Raw genomic sequence first — 21,598 nt, 5'->3', positions numbered from 1 at the left:
TCAACTCAAACAAAAGAGATTTGCTTGTAGTGAATCATAACTGACTGCACCAAACAACTTTGAGTCATCAGCATAGAGAGTTAGATGATTTGTAGTTAATTGAAAAATATAATTGAAAAATATCATTTATTCAAACTATATAGATATTGAATAGAGTAGGTCCTAATACAGTATCCTGCAGGACACTAGTAGTGACTCCACATCTCTCAGAGAGGATCAATTCTCCTTTATTAGCAAAAAGCCTCACTCTCTGTGTTCTATCAGTAAGAAAAGCTGAGTACCAGCCCACAAGGTCTCCATTTATTTTACATGAGATGAGTTTCATGTTCAAGTCTAGATGTGGAGCTTTGTCAAAATGTTTTTGCAGGGTCAAGAAACGAGATATCTATCAGAAAGCCCTGATCAATCAGATCTGTTATAACATGATAAGTCTCCAGAAAATTAATTCTGGTTGAAAACCATGTTGGCTAGGCGATAGTAAACCCATTAAGTTTGAGATGCTTCATGAGAGAGTCATTTACCATTCTTTCCAGGATTTTAGCAACAGTAGAAGTCATACATGTGGGACGGTAGTTTTCTGTACTGGCTTTATTTCCCTTTTTGAACAAAGGAGTGATAAATGCTGTTTTCCAGTCTGTTGGCACTTCCTTGACACATAGGTAGTTTTGCAAGAATCGGGAGAGTGGCTTGGCAATGTCTTCAGCACCTTCTTTTAGAAGACGTCGATGTAACTTATCTGGCCCAACTGATTTGTTGACATATAGTCGTCTGAGGATATAGAAACTATGAATCTCAATGGGCTCCATTGGATGGTGGATTTGTGTGGGTTCAACATTGGGTAGGTCTGTATCTGATGTGCCATCATCATTAATTTGATAGATCCAAATCTAATCAACTCAAACAAAATAATTTAAGTGAACCCCGTTTTTCCACTTTTGCGTTAAACTACGTTTTTATTAAGAGCGTAAGTTTCATTCAAATGTGAAACTCTGAATGGAGTTATTATAGCGTTTGACACAAGTCCATTTCTTCACTGTATTTTAGGCATAAAATTTTCGGCCACAGCTAAAAGTGTCACCATCATTTTTTGTCGTAGAATAAAAGTGTCGTTATTTTTATCATCTTTTCATTGGTTCAGAATTTTTCTCACCAATGAGCAATTGGCTTTAAATCTCTTTTGAATTAAAATTGAGAAAGATTATAGTTTTACAATTTTGGGTGACATTAAAATACAAAATTCAAAATAGAGTTTCAAGAATTTGCAAAAGAAATACAATTTTTTTGCTACAGAGATATAACGGCCAGTAATGTATATTCACTGCATACATTTATGTATTTGCACCTGTTTTTTTATTTAAAGTTAGTTGTGTGATATCTTAAATTATTCCAACTAGAAACCAAAAACAATACCTTAGAATTATATTTGGTTGCAGAGGCAGGTATAATTTCAGCCCAAATATTCAGAAAAGCTATTTATTAATTTCTTGATGAAAATCAAGATTTAATTTCTAGAAGCAGAATCCCCTTCCCCCTGCCTAAACCAAAAAACTATCTAAGGATTGTAGTTAAGAGGACTCTATTGTTTTAGTTTTGCCTCAAAAGGGTCAATCTATTTCAAACCAGCTAACTTTAAGAAATATTTAGCTAAGATGTAGTTTACAGGGAAGAAACTTTTATTTTAAGATTTAGCTTCTATTTCTTCTTTATAAACCACATGTGCCACAGAGTTCCATCCCTTTGGCAGAGTTTTGCCGCTCTTGGCACGCAAGACCATAGTTACGTCATTTCTTATCGTGAAATTCGGCAATCCCTCAGAATAATGAAAACACATTCATAATTGTTAATTTAAATTAAAAAACAAGATATATTTTTTAACCCTAGGCACCGAATACTGGAAGAGCAGACTTGTGCAATACTGTATCTTCATTTGAGATGGTTTCCTGAACGAATTAGAATATCCCTAAAACCCATCTAATGCTTCCTCAATAGAAGGGCAGAAAAAATAATGAAAGAGGGAAAATGAAAGCGAAGTAAAAGAGGAAAAGCGGGATTGCCGAGAGGGAAATAAAAGAGGGAAAAAACATGATTAATATAATCAAACCTGATGGATATCATCAATTACCATTTAAAAGCAAAACTTTTTTTTTATTTATAACTGTGTCAATCTGCATCACATTTACAATGTCTGTAACTGCATTTAGAGAATAAAAGAAAACGTATTATTTAAAACAAAAATTATTCTCATTTTTCAACAGACAAGTGAAAGAAAATGAATCGAAGAATAAAAAATATCCAGAAAAGGGAGAGAAGTGCTTCCAATTTAGACAACAAAACTAAATGAACAACACACGATAAAATGATTGCCAAGTATCAGAACAAGAAGGGCAAAATGTAGGACGGACGAGACCTAGATTGGATATGATAACTTGTGGAACGAAACAATAAAAAATATACATCAGATTTTACTGCCCAGAAAGGTTATAGCAATGTACTTGACGTGTTTTTTAGGGTTGTTTTTTTTTTTTACTAGAAAACAAAGGAAGATAATTTTACTCACTGCTTCCATGTATTCCAGGAACCACTTTGGTGGGGTATCTGGATGAGCTCCACGTGTAACTCTGGCCTCTTTCTCTTGTGTGTCAACAAAACGTAGCAAATTAGCCTGATTTGTACTATCTCGAAGCTTACCAGTTTGGGATTGGACCTATAAAAGAAGTTATAAAGAAGAAAAAATAAATACAGATATGTTAATGTGACAAATTTGAAATATATTCATCTTAATTTAAAGAGAAACTGATTTTGTAGTTTTGCATGCAAAATCTATCCTCACTTAAACTAATAATAAAAGTAAGATAGATGTGATGCAATGGGTTGGCACAAATTGATATATTTGAAAAGGCTCCAGTTGCTTCCACACAACCTTCATTAGAACCACTGTCCAGGGTCGTCAGCAAGACGATGTGGCATTACCAACTGAGTCTAATGATATTTTAGCTGAGGGATGCATCCAATATCATATGAATTTTGCTGAAGCGAATTTAGGAGAATACTTTTTGGGAAAGTCTGAGTAGCTGATTAGTATTTAATTTTAAAATAAATGATAACACTTGTGTTAGTTGGAAAAATTTCATTCAGCACTTTAAAATGAATAGAAAATAAATGCATTGAACTATCTTAGTGAATGATTAATACCCGTAAATATTCTGATCAAGCAAAAGCTGAAAGCAGGTAAATTTTTTTTCCAATTTAGAAAGGTATCTGCATTTATTTATAGTTTAATTTTCATCTACTCACGGTCATAGATAACAAAAGAATTTTTTTTTAAATAAGCAATGATCTATTAAATTGTTTATTTTTTTGTTGTTACCTCAAAAATTCTCAATTAATTATAATTAACAGATATGAAAATAATCTGAATGGCACAGAAGTAAATGCTAATATAAAGAATTTTTCCTTAGTGTCTATAGGAATTAACAATCTTATTATTTATATAAAAAGAGTTGTTTAATCATAACTGAGGCCCAATTATTGATGCTAGTTTACTGATAAAACACTGATAATGACAAAAGAAGAGTTATTCTCAAATAGCTTACTTTTTCAGTCGCTATTTGATATAGTTTTCGCTAGATGATCGTTCGAGTCAGGTTTACTTTTCATTGGACATTTGTGACTGGAACTTTTTTTTTTCATTCAGACACAGCTTATCAAGACTATCCCTTTTAGATAATTCAGACACGTAATACAGAAATTTTGTTGAACACAACTTAATCATGACTGGCAAAAATGCAGTCGCAACTACCCTCACAGGGTTTGACATATTTAGAAATAAATTTGTTATTAGACTAACATTATGTCAAGTTTGCCTTTATTTAGTTTTTAGTTGTGTCTGAAAACTAAATCCTTTATTTTTATTTCAGATTTCACCCACTGTTCAGATCTTCTGTATTCCGCTCAGATTCATATTGAACTACACTAATACTACAACAAACTTCACTACCCTAATACTACACTACAACACTATACTACATTGATACAACAAACTACACAACAACACTACACTACACTAATACTACAACAAACAACTCACTGCAGCACCAAGACGCCTAAGGCCACTCAAGCCACAAACGCTCTTCCTCCATTCCAACCTATTCAAAGAAACCCTCTTTACATCCTTCCAAGAAACTCCTATTTCCCTTAAATCTTTTCTTACGACATCCTCCCATCCCATTCTGCAACCGCCTGTTTTTTGTTTGGCCCTAGACGATTGGCCAATAAGGAAAATCTTTGGCAGTCTCTAATCATTAATCTGCAGAACGTGTCTTCGCCATCTCAACTATTCTCTAACTATAGCCCAAAACGTGGAATTGAGCCATATTTATGTACAACCTACTGTTTGAGATACGGCTAGTCAGTGGGGTAACCAAATTAGTCCATTGGTAACCAATGGTTTGGTAACCAAACCATTGGTTACCATTTAGCAAACCCTCCTCCGTTTTTGGAGTGCACATGCTTCAGCATTTCAGCATGGCATTGACCAATGGCATGCTGAAATTTCTAATCTTCCAATCTCGGTTCGCACACATGTCCTCTTATTCTTCCAACTATGAAAAACAAAATTTCAACCGTGAAAAAAAAACCTGGGTCTTGGCTATTCTACTTTTAAAATATTCACTTTACCCAATATGTTTGCTAATAATACTGCCTAGGTAAGTGAAGCTGTCAACTCGATCGGTTTTCTCGTTACCCAGCATCGCCATCACCTATTCCTTGTCTTAACAACTTGATATTCTTAACATAAATTTTTAAACCTATTTTCTTGAACCCATAACTCACAAAAACTCTAAAATTTCTTTATTTTGGGAACATTTTTGCTTAGGATGCTTAAATCATCAGCATGATCCTAAATAAGTAAAAGCGTAATGAAAACATCTTCTTTTTGTTTTGTTTTTTCGGCCCATAATTTCTTTTCTTCTTTAGAACTTGCCTACGTGGACTACTAAAATAATGTGTTTTGATCTATAGAGTTCTTTACTTTTCTTTGAAAAACTTATTTTGTGGAAAAGTTTTTTAAATTATTTTCTGTTCATTTTATATTGACACAGTCTTTTCAGGGGAAAAGAACATAACACTTTAGATCTTTTCATTTTTCAAGACTTTTTAGTTTGGCCTGCTATTTGTATGCTGGAGAAAAATTTTCAGCAATTTTTAACAACATACACACTTTTAAAAATCTGGACACAAATAGTACTGTTTAATTTAGTTTCATACCTCCTCTAGTTGACCTGAAATGAAAAACTTGATACCATTCGCAAAACAAATCTCTTTACTTTCTTTGATAGCTTGGATACATATACGCTATTTTGATTCGATTAAATTTTAAAAGCAGAAATGGGAGGGTTGGCGTGGGAGGGTGGGAGTGGGAGGGATTAGTTGCCCTCGAATCACTTTTGACTATTAAAAAGGGCATCAGCCCTTTCTATTTTCAATCGAATGAGCCCTTTTCGAAGTTCCCACGACAACTCCTTCGATACGAAGTGCCCTGGTGTAAACAACAACAACAACAAAATAAATTATACATTATACCCACTTCGATCTTTACTTTAAAAATGTCAAGCCTTCCAATAACTTTCGACTTTCAAAAAGGGCACTAGGCCTTTCGATTTACAATCGAATGAGCCCTTTTGAAAACGACAACGCTTTCTATAAACACCTTATATGCCCCCAAGGCATCAATTAAAACCCTTATCCTAAGGTCTATTAGGTTGGTTGTCATCCTCTAAGACCAAATTTCTAGAACTTTCAACTACGTTAAACAACATGGCTATCTCAGAATTTTGATTGGATGTGTTTGGGGAAGTGGTGGGCGTGAGAGGGGTGTTAGTCGCCTACCAATCACTTTCGAACTAGTAAAAAGGGCACAAGCCACTCCAATTTAAATTTGAATGAGCGCTTTTCGAAGTCTCTACGACAACTTCGATACGAAGTTGTCGCAGGAAAAATTGCTCTAAAGGAAAAAATTAATAAATTATACATTATGCCAAGATCGTTCTTATATGCCCCCAGGGCATAACTTAAAACCCTTGCCCTGAGGGTTGTGGGGGAGTGTCCTCCTCAATACTTCGTCCCAATTTCTTGTCTCTTTCTCGAGTGTCCCCGTTCTTTACTTAGGCAGCGCGATCGTGCTGCCTATGATTTATACAACAGCTTTCTATATAAACTTTATAGCCCCCAGGCCGTAACTTACAACCTGCACTCAGGGCTCTGAGGGGGTTATCATCCTAAAAGACCTAATTTTCAGAACGTTCAACTACATTGAACAAAATGGATATCTCAAAATTTTGATTGGATGTGTTCTGGAAAAAGGTGGTCGTGAGAAGGGCGTTAGTCGCTATCCAATCACTTTCAACCATTATAAAGGCACTAGCCCTTTCAATTTCCAATTGAATGAGCCCTTTTGAAGTTTCTACGACAACGCTTTCAATAAATCTTTATATGACCCAGGGCATAACTTACAAACCTTGTCCTGAGGGCTGTAGAGGAAGGGGTTATCACCCTTAAAGGCCTGATTTCCAAAATTTTCAACTACATTGAATAAAATGTCTATCTAAAAAATTTGATTGGATGGGTTTGGGGAAATTTTTAGCGTGAGAGGGGGGTTAGTTGCCCACAAATCACTTTTGACTATTAAAAAGGGTACTAGCCCTTTGAATGTCAAATCGAATTTGCCCTTTTTCAAGTTTCTACGACAAAGATTTCAATAAAAACCTTATATGCCCCCAGGGCATAACTTATAATCTTGCCCCGAGGGACGTGGGGGATTTTCCTCCTCAAAAACATATTTTCTATCTGGAAATCAATTACGCTGAACAGAATGGCTATCTCAAAATTTTGATTGGATGTGTTTGGGGAAATGATGGGCGTGGGGGGGGGGAGGGTTAGTTGCCCTCAAATCACTTTCGACTATTAAAGGGCGCTAGCCCTTTGAATTTCCAATCGAATAAGCTTTTTTCGAAGTTTCTATGACAACACCTTCTATAAAAAAACCTTATATGCCCTTAGGGCATAATTTAAAACCCTTGCCCTGAGGGTTGTGAGGGAGTGTCCTCCTCAAAAAACATATTTTCTATCTGGAACTCAATTACGCTGAACAAAATGGCTATCTCAAAATTTTGATTGGATATGTTTGGGGGGAATGATGGGCGTGGGGGGGGGGCTAGTTACCCTTCAACCACTTTCGACTATTTAAAGGGGTACTAGCCCTTCAAATTTCCAATCGAATGAGCCTGTTTTGAAGTTTTCTACGACAACGCCTTCTATAAAAACCTTATATGTCCCCAGGGAATAACTTAAAACCCGAGGGTTGTGGGGGGGGGGGGTGTCCTCCTCAAAAACATATTTTCTACCTTGAAATCAACTACACTGAACAAAATGGCTATCTCAAAATTTTGATTGGATGTGTTTGGGGGAATGATGGGCGTGGGGGGGCTAGATACCCTACAATCACTTTCGAATATTAGAAAGGGCACTAGAACTCTCAATTTCCATTCGAATGAGCCCTTTTTGAAGTTTCTACGACGACCACTTCCATATGAAGTGCCCTGCTCTAAAGGAAAAAAATAATACATAGTACATTGTGCCAACATCGTTCTTCAGCTGTCCTCTGCCAAAACCAAGTATCTACAAAAAATTCGATTTTGAGCTAAGGATGAACCTCCCCTAATCTTAACCCGGCGAATCCAGTCGTGAAGTCTGAATTTTTCTATTTGCTATAGTTGCTGAAATACCACCTAGTATCTACATTGATAAAAACGTATTTTACCGGTTTTGCACAGCCAAAACTTAGTATGCACATACTTCAACTGTAAAACCTAGTATCTACATCCAGCAGGAAAATGGGTGGCAAAACCTAGTATCTGCGGCAAAAATCGAACAGACGAAACCAAGCATCTACTAGTTTCGCGAAACAACAGCAAAATTTCATCATGATACTCGCTTTCTTCTGTTTACTATTTGGAAAGAACAGCAACGAAGTCTGAAGAATAATGAAGGGATATTAGTAATAGCAGAGGAGAATTACTTGCAAGACTCGCAGTGCAATAGCTTTCTTCCATTCAGTATTTCTTGAGATATTTCAAGATATTGAACCTGTGAAGCACATTGAACCATCGTAGCCCTCCTGTAGTAGACCAGACCTTGGTAAAAAGAGTGTGCTAACTTGCATCAGCTCAGATATAGGAAGAGGAGTGTTACCAAGACTTTTGGTCTTGGGTATCTCATGGGGTCGTGGGTACTGCAATCTCATCCCTAAGGAGTAAAAACAACTTTGTCGAGTTAATCCTACAAAACGACTGGTTTCAGATTCTATCTCCAGATTCGGTTTGTTTGTTTACACCACAGTATATAAATTATAGGCAGTATGATCTTTCCCTATCTCACCCATTATAAAGACCCGGACCGAGGCACGAGTGCTCCAGAGAACGTAGAAACATAAGCGACATTAGATCTTTTCACGGGTAGACAAGTCAGATTTCTCTTGAACGCGAAATTTGGCTTCAAAGTTGGAACACTAAATTTTGTAGAAACTAATTTTGAATTAATTTATTCCAATACTTATATGAAAATCGGTAATTAATAGTGCAATGTTATCATTCGATGTTTTTAGGAATTTAAAGTAGGTTTCGAAGTCTCAGGTTGGTTTCAAAGGCATTTTGAGATAGTTTCTGCCAAAATAAGTGTTCCAGGGTAATTGGACCGCTGATGGCAGATCAAATAAGAGGAGCTGTTTGTACGCGCTAATGCAAGAAGAAGTGGGAGGAGCTGTTTGTTCGCACCGAGAATTCAGAGCTTACTGCTATTAACTTACTGCTATTATCTTTATACTGTGGTTTACACTTTGTGGGTTACTCAAAGATTTCTGTGATAGATCTGTACTATGCTCAAGTAAGGTCTTACTCTTTTCATTAGCTGGAGAATTTCTGAAAAATCTCACCATATGTCACAATATTTGCCCTCCTGCGCAACATTTGTATCCCAAGCCTGAAAGGATTGAATCCTGTCGGCAAAGTTTTTTGGCAGTTTCAAAAAGGTTAAGAACTCAAGAAAACAATGATGTTGAGTTTTTACAATTGGAGGTGCTGGCTCACTTCAGTCTGTAGGAATTTTCGCCAAAAACTATGAATCCAGTACAAAAAAAATTTGCAATAGAAAATGGAAAAAAAAATTATGTATTTCCTATTTCAGGTTTGGCCAAGCAGCTGCAGGCAGTGATGCAGTAGTCGGACAACCTATTGCTGTAAGAAGCGCAGCTGAGCAGACGACTGCTTACGAAGATACCCAGATTGACAAAGACCCTTCTGTTAATGAGTCTGAACTTCTAGTGTTTCATGAATTGCAACCATTATTCACTGATGATGTCTTTGAACTAGAGCCATTTGTGCCATTTGACATGCCATACAGTACACTGACTGAAACTCTTGTAGCTAATAAACAGATCAGTGATAGTGAAGTTTTGAGGAATGCCAGTAGTTCTGAGGAAAACAGAGCAAATTATTGTGCTGGAAGAGATCAGCTGAAAGGAAACAGTCAACACATACGAGAACAGAGAAATACGAAAGCAGGAATTGTGTCAGTAAATGCTAACACAAATCATAAAATAAGTCATACTGAACAACAAGAAAATGCGAATACGGAGCATCCTAGAAGAAAAAGAAACAGAAGTGAAGAGGCAAAAAAAAGAAAATACTAAGTGCAAGCATCCTTTTATTGAAAACTACTGTGAAATTATATGTAAAAAGAAATGTAAAGCGCTTGACATTGGGACCAGAAAGGAAATCTGGGAAAGTTTTTGGAAAGAAGGCTATGCATCAAGAAACAAATTTCTGGCCGGCTGTGTGAGGCAGGAGTGCATAAGAAGAGCAATATTCCTTAGTCGTCTTGTTGTCTTCAATGAAACATTTGCCCGTGTCGACCAGTATGATGCAGCGTCTGTAAGAAAAGGCCGTTCTTTTTGTGTGCTGTGGCAGGAAGCTTTGAGGGGCAGGGGTGCCAAAAAAATAGTGGATTCGGTTTATACTGTAGTTACAGCAGAGAGGGATGTCCAGGAATTCATATTCTAGATGGACAATTTTTCCAGTCAGAAATAAGAACTGGGTACTTTATACTTCTCTTGTGATGATGGTTAACATAGAAGAAGGGACCAAGAGAATAACGTTAAAGTATCTGACAAAAGGGCACACGCACAATGCAGCAGACGGCATACACGGCAACATTGGAACGAAAATGAGAAAAAAGGGGGAAATGCTATGACTTTCCTGACTGTGTTGAGTAAATTGCAAACTGCAGGAAAGGAGTTTCTGCAATAGAGTTGAAGAATTTCAGGGATTGGAAATCCAAGAAAAGAGTCCCTGGTAAAAGGGATTCACCCCTACCAAATTAAATTCATCCAAGATTTTGACAGAGAGGAATAGCAATGCTTGTTTCTTCAGAAGAAATTCAATATCAAGCAGCTTCCCGAACCCAACTCTGTTCCGAGGGGTATTCAAAGCCAGAAAAAAGTTTCAATTGTTAACATACTGTGTCTGATGATGCCGGCAAATCGAAGGAAAATTTGGAAGGATCTTCCAGTTTCCGATGAAAGCTTAATTCTCATCGAGGATGAAGACGGCCCATATGAAGAATAAACCTCTCTGATAACCTATGGGTTCAGTTCTCCTTTCTTTTTATTCAAAGTAGCAGTTTATCTTCATTGTTACTTGAAGATCTTTTTTAAAATAAAATTTGGTGTAGATATTAGGTTTTGGCGGTGGAATACTCAGTTTATTAGCAAAATAAACCTCTGCCAAAACCTAGTATCTACATTTACTGAAGTTAAAAAAAAAAAAATTGAAAAAAAAATGCTTCAGCCTACTAAGCCGACTCCGGAATGCCTATTGACGAAGTTGTGTATCGTCATCAGCTATTCCAGCTTAGAAAATGAAAAAAATAACTATTTTACGATTTTCTCGGAAACTTGAAAAATGTAGATACTTGGTTTTGGCAGAGGACAGCCGATATACCCTCAAGGCATAATTTAAAACCGTTGCCCCGAGGGTTGTGGGGGAGTGTTCTCCTCAACAACATATTTTTTATCTGAAAATCAACTAAGCTGAACAAAATGGCTCTCTCAAAATTTTGATTGGATGTGTTTCAGGGAATGATGGGCGTGGGGGGGGGGCTAGTTGCCCTGCAATCCCTTCGACAATTAAAACGGGCACTAGCCACTCCAATTTCCTATTGAATGAGCCCTTTTCGAAGTTTCTACGACAACTCCTTCGATACGAAATGCCCGGCTGAAGAAAAAAAAAAAACACAGAAAAAACCACATTGTGCCCACATCGTTCTTTACTTAGGCAGCGCTAGCGCACTGCCTATGACAACCATGTAGTAACCCTGTACCTCTACGTTACATCCCTTTTAGTATTTTCCCATGTTATTTTTAGGTTTTTTTTTCATTCTTACACAATAAGCATCACAGTGATCCGAATTTAATACAATTTCCCCAAGTGTTCTGAATAATAGTGGAAATCAAACAGTTCGTGGTAACAAACTGTAAGTAAGGAGCGACCCGGCTCAATGGTAACCGAAACTCTAAAAAACGGAATTTTGATACCAATAGATACATCAAATCAAATCAAAAGAATCAGATTTTAATTCTGATTTCAAAAATATAAGTCATCAAGTTTGATCTTACCCATCAAAAGTTACGCGCCTGAGAAAAGTTGGCTGATTTTCGAAAAAAGGAGGGAAGACCCCCTAAAAGTTATAGAACCTTAATGAAAATCACACCATCATATTCAGCATTTCAGAGAACCCTACTGTAGAGGTTACAAGCGCCTATACACAAATGGGGAATTTTGCATTTTTTGCCAGAAGAAAGATCACGGATGCGTGTTTATTTTTTATTTATTTTTTTTTCCCAGGGGTGATCGTATCGACCCAGTGGTCCTAGAACATCGTGGGAGGGCTCATTGGAACGAAAATTAAAATTTCTAGTACCCTTTTTAAGTGACCAAAAAAAATGGAGGGCAACTAGGCCCCCTCCTACGCTAATTTTTTTCCCAAAGTCACCCGATCAAAATTTTGAGATAGCCATTTTGTTCAGCATGGTCGAAAATATTATAACTATGTCATTTAGGATGACTTAATCCCTCGAAGCCCCCAGGGGGAGGGCTGAAAGTTATGAACTTTACCCAATGTTAACATATAGTATTGATTATTGGGAAGTATACAGACGTTTTCAGGGGGAATTTTTTCTGGTAGTGGGGGTGGGGGTGGGTCGGTGGTTATATGGAAGGATCTTTTCATGAAGGAGGTTTTCATGGGGGAAGGGACATTACTATGAAGGGGGCGCTGGATTTCCCATCATTATTTAAAAAAAAAATCAGAAATTAAATATAAAAAAACAAATTTTTCAACTGAAAGTAAGGGGAGGTGAAATTAAGGGTGGTATTGACTAAGGGTAAATACGTAAAAAAAAACAAAAAAAAAAAACAAGCGATACGGCTCAATAGTAATCGAAACTTTTAAAAACGGAATTTTGATGTCAATAAATGTATCTATTGAATGGGCTTATAATGCTGATTCTAAATATATAAATTTTATTTAGTTTAGTATTACTCATCAAAGGCTACGAGCCTGAGAAAATTTACTCGATTTTTTAAAGAGGGGGGAAATATCCCCTACAAGTGAAAGAATTTTAATGAAAATCCCAACGTCAGATTCAGCGTATCAGAAAACCCTATTACATAGGTTTCAAGCTGATATCTGCAAAAATCTGCAACCATATCTGCAACTTATTTTTTGCTAGAAGAAAAATATACGAATATAGAACTTCGTTACGTAAGTTAATTTGTAAATTACGTCAAAACCAAATTTAGAGACAGCCATTTAGCAAAAGAAGAGTAAAATTTTTATGCAAATTTTGTTTACTTATTGAATGACGGTGAGCCAAAATAAAAGCTGCATTAACTAAAAAACTATCAGAAATTAAATAAAAATAAAAGTTTTTTAAACTGAAAGTAAGGAGCAACATTAAACCTTAAAACGAACAGAAATTATTCCGTATATGAAAGGGGCTGTCCCCTCCTCAACGCCTCGCTCTTTACGGTAAAGTTTGACTCTGTCTCACAACTTTATTTTTTAAAACAATAAAAAACTTTAGCATAAAGAGCGAGGCGTTGAGGAGGGGACAGCCCCTGTCATATACGGAATAATTTCTGTTTGTTTTAAGTTTTAATGTTGCTCCTTACTTTCAGTTTAAAAACTTTTTTTTTATTTAATATTGATAAAGCACAGGCTAATATTTTAACAATCTACCTCTTGGATGACATCAGAAGACTCTGCAGTATTAATTCGATGAACCTCCACATGACCTTCATTTGAACCACTGTTCTCGGTCGTAGGCAAGACACTGGCATTACCAACTGAGCCTGATGACGTTTTTGCTGAGGGGTGCAGCCAAAGATCATGCGAGTTTTCCTGAAGCCGATGTGGAAGAATGCTTTTTATCCCTGGTTCTCGATTTGTATCCGAAACTTCTTTAAGCTTGTGGTATTTTTTCTTCTGTTTCTTCCGTTTCTTTTTGTTAAGTTCTACCGTTTCAGATGTTTGTTCATTGGTTGCATCACAAGAAAAAAGAGTTATTAGAAAACTATCTTCGTCTAGCATTAACTAAAAACTGCATAGGAAACATGAATGATATCAATCGGAAGCGATATTCGTTGTAGTTATATTAATTTATGTATTTTATTCAATGAAGAAGAAAGACATAGACTTGTCGCAATAATGCGCATGATTTTCATATGCTTAGGAATTGTTCTCAACAAAGTACGAAATTTTGGAACAGATATTTGAAAAATATACACAGACATGGATAGTATTGATAGAACGTACGTAATAGAAAAATAAATTAGGCTACAAATATTTACTTTAGAGAAATTAAAATAAAAGTAGAGCAAACTTAAATAAAGTGAGTCTAATCCATGTATGGTCTATTTATCTTCCTTAGGTTTTAGTTTATACAACTCATATCCCTGTTTTTCCATTAAGGTTTTTAACGATATGAAAACCATTTCGACATTTTGTTGGCTGACTGCAACATTAACACTAACTAAATGGGACTAAAAAATGGGGGGAAAGAAAAAATAAGTGGTTTAAACGGATAATAATTGTTTTAATATGTCAGACTGCAATGAAAAATTTTTGCGATGAAGTTTTGTCTTTTGAATTCATGAAGTTTCATACAAACACAAAAGAAAAAAATAAAGCAAAAGAAAATGCTCATCGTAATGAAAATGCTCATCGTAATGCTCATCAAAAATGCTCATCATAATGTCTAGTTTTTTAAGAGTTTCAATCAGCTTACTCGTTTTTGAAACAAATGGTTTTAGAGGTTATTCTAGTGCAGTTCTGCATACAAAATAAAAAAAAAAGCAACTAGATTTGTCAAGTCACTATAACTTTTACGTAGCTATTTTGAAATTGTTTAGGTAGAATTTTGAGTTTTTCAGTTAAAAAAAAAAAATAATTTCTACCAACACGAAAGAAAAACCAAAAAAAAAAATATTCAAAAGGAAAAAAAACTTTGAAAACATATAAAATTGATCAAAGAAAACGTTTCGAGAAGAAAACGAAGGGTGACTTGATCCCTTGTGGTTATAGAGCTAACAGAATTCTTAAAAGCTACTAAACTTTCCAGCAATTCAAAGTGTTTTTCACAATAGGAGTGTTCTTTAAAATCCATAATTCAAATTAAAAAAGGTAATTACTCTAAGATCGTAATACGAAACTCCATATAAGAACAGAAAGGAGCAGTTTTTCAAATTAAATGGGGATACATTTAGGTACTCGTAAAGAGCTCGTTCCCCAAATTAAAACTGAATCCTTATACTAGGATAGTTAAGGAAAGTACTAAAAACATTACCAGATGTATTCAACAATATCATGCTTTTAAATGAATGAGCAGCGTTGATCAAAGCTATTTTTGAAGGGCTTCTTTCCAAAATGTGTCCTTCTCAGGAAATCAGAAAGAGCTTCATGTCAACGCGTTTGTCTTGTCACTTTGACTAACAAATGGCATTAGGAGCAAAAAATAAATAACCGAGTCAAACTCAAAACGAGCAGAAATCAAACAGTTCGTGGTAACGAACTGTAAGTAAGGAGCGACCTGGCTCAATGGTAACCGAAACTCTAAGAAACGGGAGTTTGATACCAATAGCTACATGAAAAGAATTGGATTTTAATGCTGATTTCAAATATATAAGTTTCAAGTTTAGTTTTACCCATCAAAAGTTACGCGCCTGAGAAAATTTGGCTGATTTTCGAAAAAGGGAGAAAGACCCCCTAAAAGCTATGTAAAATCACACCATATATAGAAATCACACATTAATGAAAATCACACCGTCAGATTCAGCGTATCAGAGAACCCTGCTGTAGAGGTTTTAAGCTTCGATCTGCAAAAATATGGAATTTTGTATTTTTTGCCAGAAGAAAGATCACGGATCCGGGTTATTTGTTTTTTTTTTTCCCAGGGGTGATGGTATCGACCCAGTGGTCCTAGAACATCGTGGGAGGGCTCATTCGAACGGAAATTAAAAGTTCTAGTGCCCTTTTTTAGTGACCAAAAAAATTGGAGGGCAACTAGGCCCCCTCCCACGCTAATTTTTTTCCCAGTCACCCGATCAAAATTTTGAGATAGCCATTTTGTTCAGCATGGTCGAAAATATAATAAAATGTCTTTTAGGATGACTTAATCCCCCAAAGTTACCGGGGGAAGGGCTGAAAGTTTTGAACTTTACCCAATGTTTACATATAGTACTGGTTATTGGGAAATATACAGACGTTTTCAAGGGGGATTTTTTTCTGGTAGTGGGGGGGGGGGGTCGGGGTTAAGGAGGAACTTTCCATAGAGGAATTTTTAATGAAGGGGGCGCCGGATTTCCCAGCATTATTTAAAAAAACGATCAGAAATTAAATAAAAAAATAAACAAGTTTTTAAAATGAAAGTAAGGAGCCATATCCAAACCTAAAATGAACAGAAATCATTAAGTATATGACTGGGTTCACCCCCTAGTCAATATCTCGCTCTTTAAGCCAAAGATTTTTTAGTACTTTCATAAGAGCTATTTATTCTAATTAACGGCCTTTGTGATAAAGGGGTCATTTTTAAAGAATTGGAACAAAATTAGAACTTTAGCGTAAAGAGTGAGGTATTGACTAGGGGAGCGAACCTCCTAATATAATTATTAACAACATATGTATATAGAAGTTCGTTACGTAAGTTAATTCGTAAGTTACGTATATTTATTACTAATAAAAACGGTCGTAAATTAATTTAAAAAACTTTCGAGAAACCCATTTAACCAAATAAAAGTAAAATTAATATGCAATTTTGTTTTATAATTATTTATGTACGGTGAGCCAAAATCGAAATCTCCATTAATTCAAAAACGATCAAAAATTAATTTAAAAATAAAACAATTTTTTTAACTGAAAGTAAGGAGCAACATTAAAACTTAAAACGAACAGAAATTATTACGTATATGAAAGGGGCTGTCCCCTACTCAACGTCTTGCTCTTTACGCTAAAGTTAGACTCTTTCTCACAACTCTATTTTTTTAAACAATAAAAAACTTTAGCGTAAAGAGCGAGGCGCTGAGGAGGGGGCATCCCCTTTCATATACGTAATAATTTCTGTTCGTTTTAAGTTTGAATGTTTCTCCTTACTTTCAGTTAAAAAAAAACTTGTTTTTTTTATTTAATTACAATCAATAACCTAGTCAAACTCATAAACGAGCAGAAATTAACATGAGTAGGGCTTAAAACTCCATCCCTTCCCAAGGACAGAACAAAATTCGCACTTTACTGAAAAAATATAAATGTTTTTAATTTATAACTTTAGTAAATCAAATAATATTAACATTTTGATTACTAAATTTCAGTATATGTATATTAAACTGACAATGCACATTCATTTGTATTTTTTCAGTAAAGTGCAAATTTTGTTCTGGCCTTGGGAAGGCATAGGGGTTTTGCGCCCAACTTATGTTAATTTCTGCTCGTTTTGAGTTTGACTCGGTTAATTATTGTAATTTCTGTTCGTTTTGGGTTTCATTTATTTATCGATGCGGATTTGTGGTAGTTTCACGCTTGGTAGATTATTTGATTTTATTTTTTGATTTTATTGTTTAAAAAAATAGAGTTGTGAGAAAGTCAAACTTTAGCGTAAAGAGCAAGACGTTGAGGAGGGGACAGCCCCTTTCATAAACGGAATAATTTCTGTTCGTTTTAAGTTTTAATGTCGCTCCTTACTTTCAGTTAAAAGAAACTTATTTTTTTATTTAATTTTTGAAAATTTTTGAATAAATGCAGGTTTTGATCTTGGGTCACAGTACATGAATAATTCAAACAAAATTTTAATATTAATTTATTTGTATTTGGTTAAATGGCTTTCTCAAAACTTGTTTCATTTTATTTACGAACGTTTTTATTAGTAATAAATATACGTAACTTACGAATTAACTTACGTAACGAACTTCTATATTCATATATTTGTAATACGTATAATAGGGGGTTTGCCCCTAGTCAATACCTTGCTCTTTAAGCGAAAGTTCGAATTTTGTTCCAATTCTTTAAAAATGACCGCTTAATCACAAAGGCCGTTAATTAGAATAAATATCTCTTATGAAAGTGCTAAAAAATCTCTCGCTTAAAGAGTGAGGTATTGACTACGGGGTGAACCCAATCATTTATGTAATATTTTCTGTTCGTTTAAAGTTTTGATGTTGCTGCTGTTGCAGTTGGAAAACTTGTTTTTTTATATTTAATTTCTGATCTTTTTTTAAATAATGCTGGGAAGTCCGGCGTCCCCTTCATAGCAATGCTCCTTCCCCCACGAAAACTTCCTTCAGGGAAAGATCCTCCCACATAACCCCCGAACCCCCCCTCCACTACCAGGAAAAATCTCCCCTCAAAACGTCTGTACTGTATACTTCCCAATAACCTTCCCAATACTATATGTAAACAGTGGGTAAAGTTCATAACTTTTAGCCCTCCTACCGGGAACTTCGGGGGATTAAGTCATTCTAAAAGACATACTTATAATATTTTCGAACATGCTGAAAAAAATGGCTATCTCAAAATTTTGATAAGGTGACTTTGGGAAAAAAATTAGCGTTGGATGGGGCCTAGTTGCCCTCCATTTTTTGTCACTTTAAAGGGCACTAGAACTTTTAATTGCCATTCCAATGAGCCCTCCCACGATATTCTAGGACCACTGGGTCGATACGATCACCCCTGGGGGAAAAAAAACAAAAAAAAACAAACAAAAAAACACGCACCCGTGATCTTTCTTCTGGCAAAAAATGCAAAATTCCACATTTTTGTAGATAGGAGCTTGAAACCTCTACAGTAGGGTTTTCTGATACGCGGAATATGATGGTGTGATTTTCTTTAAGGTTCTATAACGTTTAGGGGGTCTTTCCCCCTTTTTTCGAAAATCAGCCAAATTTTCTCAGGCGCGTAGCTTTTGATGGGTAGGATTAAACTTGATGAAACTTATATATTTGAAATCAGCATCAAAATCCAATTCTTTTTATATATCTATTTGCACCAAAATACCGTTTTCTAGAGTTTCGGTTACCATTGAGCCAGGTTCATAACTTTCAGCCCTCCTCCTGGGGGCTTCGAGGGATTAAGTCATCCTAAAAGACATAGTTATAATATTTTCGACCATTCTGAACAAAATGGCTATCTCAAAATTTTGATAAGGTGACTTTGGGAAAAAAATGAGCGTTGGATGGGGCCTAGTTGCCCTCCAATTTTTTGTCACTTAAAAGGGCACTAGAACTTTTAATTGCCATTCCAATGAGCCCTCCCACGATATTCTAGGACCACTGGGTCGATACGATCACCCCTGGGGAAGAAAAAAAAAAAAAAAAAAAAAAAAAAACACGCACCCGTTATCTTTCTTCTGGCAAAAAATGCAAAATTCCACATTTTTGTAGATAGGAGCTTGAAACCTCTACAGTAGGGTTTTCTGATACGCGGAATATGATGGTATGATTTTCATTAAGGTTCTATAACGTTTAGGGGGTCTTTCCCCCTTTTTTCGAAAATCAGCCAAATTTTCTCAGGCGCGTAGCTTTTGATGGGTAGGATTAAACTTGATGAAACTTATATATTTGAAATCAGCATCAAAATCCAATTCTTTTTATATATCTATTTGCACCAAAATACCGTTTTCTAGAGTTTCGGTTACCATTGAGCCAGGTTCATAACTTTCAGCCCTCCTCCTGGGGGCTTCGAGGGATTAAGTCGTCCTAAAAGACATACTTATAATTTTTTCGACCATGCTGAAAAAAATGGATATCTCAAAATTTTGATCGGGTGACTTTGGGAAAAAAAATTAGCGTGGGAGGGGGCCAAGTTGCCCTCCATTTTTTTTGGTCACTTAAAAAAGGGCACTAGAACTTTTAATTTCCTTTTGAATGAGCTCTCCCACGATATCCTAGGACCACTGGGTCGATACGATCACCCCTGGGAAAAAAAAAATAAAAAAAAAAATAAACACGCATCCGTGATCTTTCTTCTGGCAAAAAATGGAGAATTCCACATTTTTGTAAATAAGAGCTTGAAACTTCTACAGTAGGGTTCTTTAATGCGCTGAATATGATGGCGGGATTTTCATTATGGTTCTATAACTTTTAGGAGGTTTTCCCCCCCTTTTTTCGAAAATCAGCCAAATTTTCTCAGGCGCGTAACTTTTGATAGGTAAGATTAAACTTGATGAAACTTATATATTTGATATATATTTGACTCATATATTTGACTTATAAATCGGAATAACAATCTGATTCTTTTGATGTATCTATTGGTATCAAAATTCCATTTTTAGAGTTTCGGTTACCATTGAGCCGGGTCGCTCCTTACTTACACTTCGTTACCAAGAACTGTTTGAAAATGTCAAGCCTTCCAATAGCTTTCGAATATTAAAAAGGGCACTAGGCCTTTCGGTTTCCAATTGAATGAGCCCTTTTGGAAACAACAACGCTTTCTATAAACGCCTTATAGGCCCCCAGGGCATAAATTACAACCCTTACCTTAAGGTCTGTTAGAGTGGTTGTCATACTCTAAGACCGAATTTCCAGAACTTTCAAATACTTTAAACGAAATGGCTATTTCAAAGTTTTGATTGGATGTCTTTGGGGAAATGGTGAGCGTGAGAGGGGCGGTAGTCACTCTCCAATCACTTTCAACTATTAAAAATGGCCCTAGCCCTTCAATTTCCAATCAAATGAGCCCTTTTGAAGTTTCTACGACTAAACTTTCAATAAAAATCTTATATGCCCCCAGGGCATAACTTAAAACCCGTGCCCTGAGTGCTGGGGGGGATGTCATTTTCAAAGACCTAATTTCCAGAACTTTCTACTACGTTGAACAAAATGACTATCTGAAAATTTTGATTGGATGTGTATGGAGAAATGGTGGGCGTGAGAGGGGGTTAGTTACCCTCCATTCCCTTTCGACTATTACAAAGGGCACTAGCCCCCTCAATTTCAAATTGAATGAGCCCCTTTTGAAGTTTTACGACAAATTTATCTATAAAAACCTTATATGCCCCCAGGGCGGAACTTACAACCTTTGCCCTTGGGGCTCTGGAGGGTTTGTCATCCTTAAATACATAATTTCCAGAACTTTCAACTACGTTGAACAAAATGGCTATCTCTAAACTTTTATTGAATATTTTTGGGGAAATGGTGGGGAGTAAGAGGGGGGTTAATTACCCTCCCCTCACTTTCTATTATAAAAAAAGGAAATCTTAATTTGCAATCAAATCAGTCGTTTTTGAAATTTCTATAACAACTTTCTATATAAACTTTATGTCCCCCCAGAGCACAGTTTAAAACCCTTGACCTGAGGGCTCTGATGGGGTTATCATCCTAAAAGATTTAATTTCAAGAACTTTCAACTACGTTGAAAAAAATAGATATCTCGAAAATTTGATTGGATGTGTTTTGGAAAATGGTGGGCGTGAGAGTGGCGTAAGTCGCTCTCCAATCACTTTCAACTATAAAAAAGGCACTAACCCTTTCAATATCCAATTGAATAAGTCCTTTTATAGCTTTTACGCTTTCAATAAAAACCTCATATACCCTTAGGGCATAACTTACAACCCCTGCCCGGAGTGCTGTCGGGGGAAGGAGGGGTAGTCATCTTTAAAGACCTAATTTCCAAAAATTTCAACTACGTTGAATAAAATGGTTATCTAAAATATTGATTGGATGTGTTTGGAGAAAAGATGGGCGTGAGAGGGAGGTTAGCTGCCCTCAAATCACTTTCGACTATTAAAAAGGGCACTGGCTCTTTGAATTTCCAATTGAATGAGCCCTTTTTCAATTTTTTAGGAAAAAATTTCAATAAAAGCCTTATATCTCCCCAGGGCATAACTTAAAACGCTTGCCCTGATGGCTATGGGGGAGTTTCCTGCTCAAAGGTGTGATTTCCTGAATTTTTAAGTGCGCGGAACAAGATGGATGTATCAAAATTTTTATTGGATTTGTTT

At 35.9% G+C, this 21,598-nt stretch overlaps 1 protein-coding gene across 1 annotated transcript in view; it reads right to left on the bottom strand.

The window, feature by feature from the left end:
• The window catches only part of LOC148948041 (uncharacterized), a 92,966-nt gene that overhangs the window by 45,692 nt on the left and 25,676 nt on the right, over positions 1-21,598 (bottom strand). Inside the window, exons 4-5 of the mRNA XM_089096070.1 lie at positions 13,354-13,697; positions 2,558-2,704 (exon numbers count right to left, since the gene is read on the bottom strand). Coding sequence (XP_088952196.1) covers positions 2,558-2,704; positions 13,354-13,697 — 491 coding nt within the window. The remainder of the gene's footprint in view (positions 1-2,557; positions 2,705-13,353; positions 13,698-21,598) is intronic.

This window comes from Artemia sp. Qi Xiang Cuo, chromosome 10, assembly GCF_049724085.1.
Source record: "Artemia sp. Qi Xiang Cuo chromosome 10, ASM4972408v1, whole genome shotgun sequence".
NCBI classification, from domain to species: Eukaryota; Metazoa; Arthropoda; class Branchiopoda; order Anostraca; family Artemiidae; genus Artemia; species Artemia sp. Qi Xiang Cuo.
This window is presented reverse-complemented; position numbering and strand designations above follow the sequence as displayed.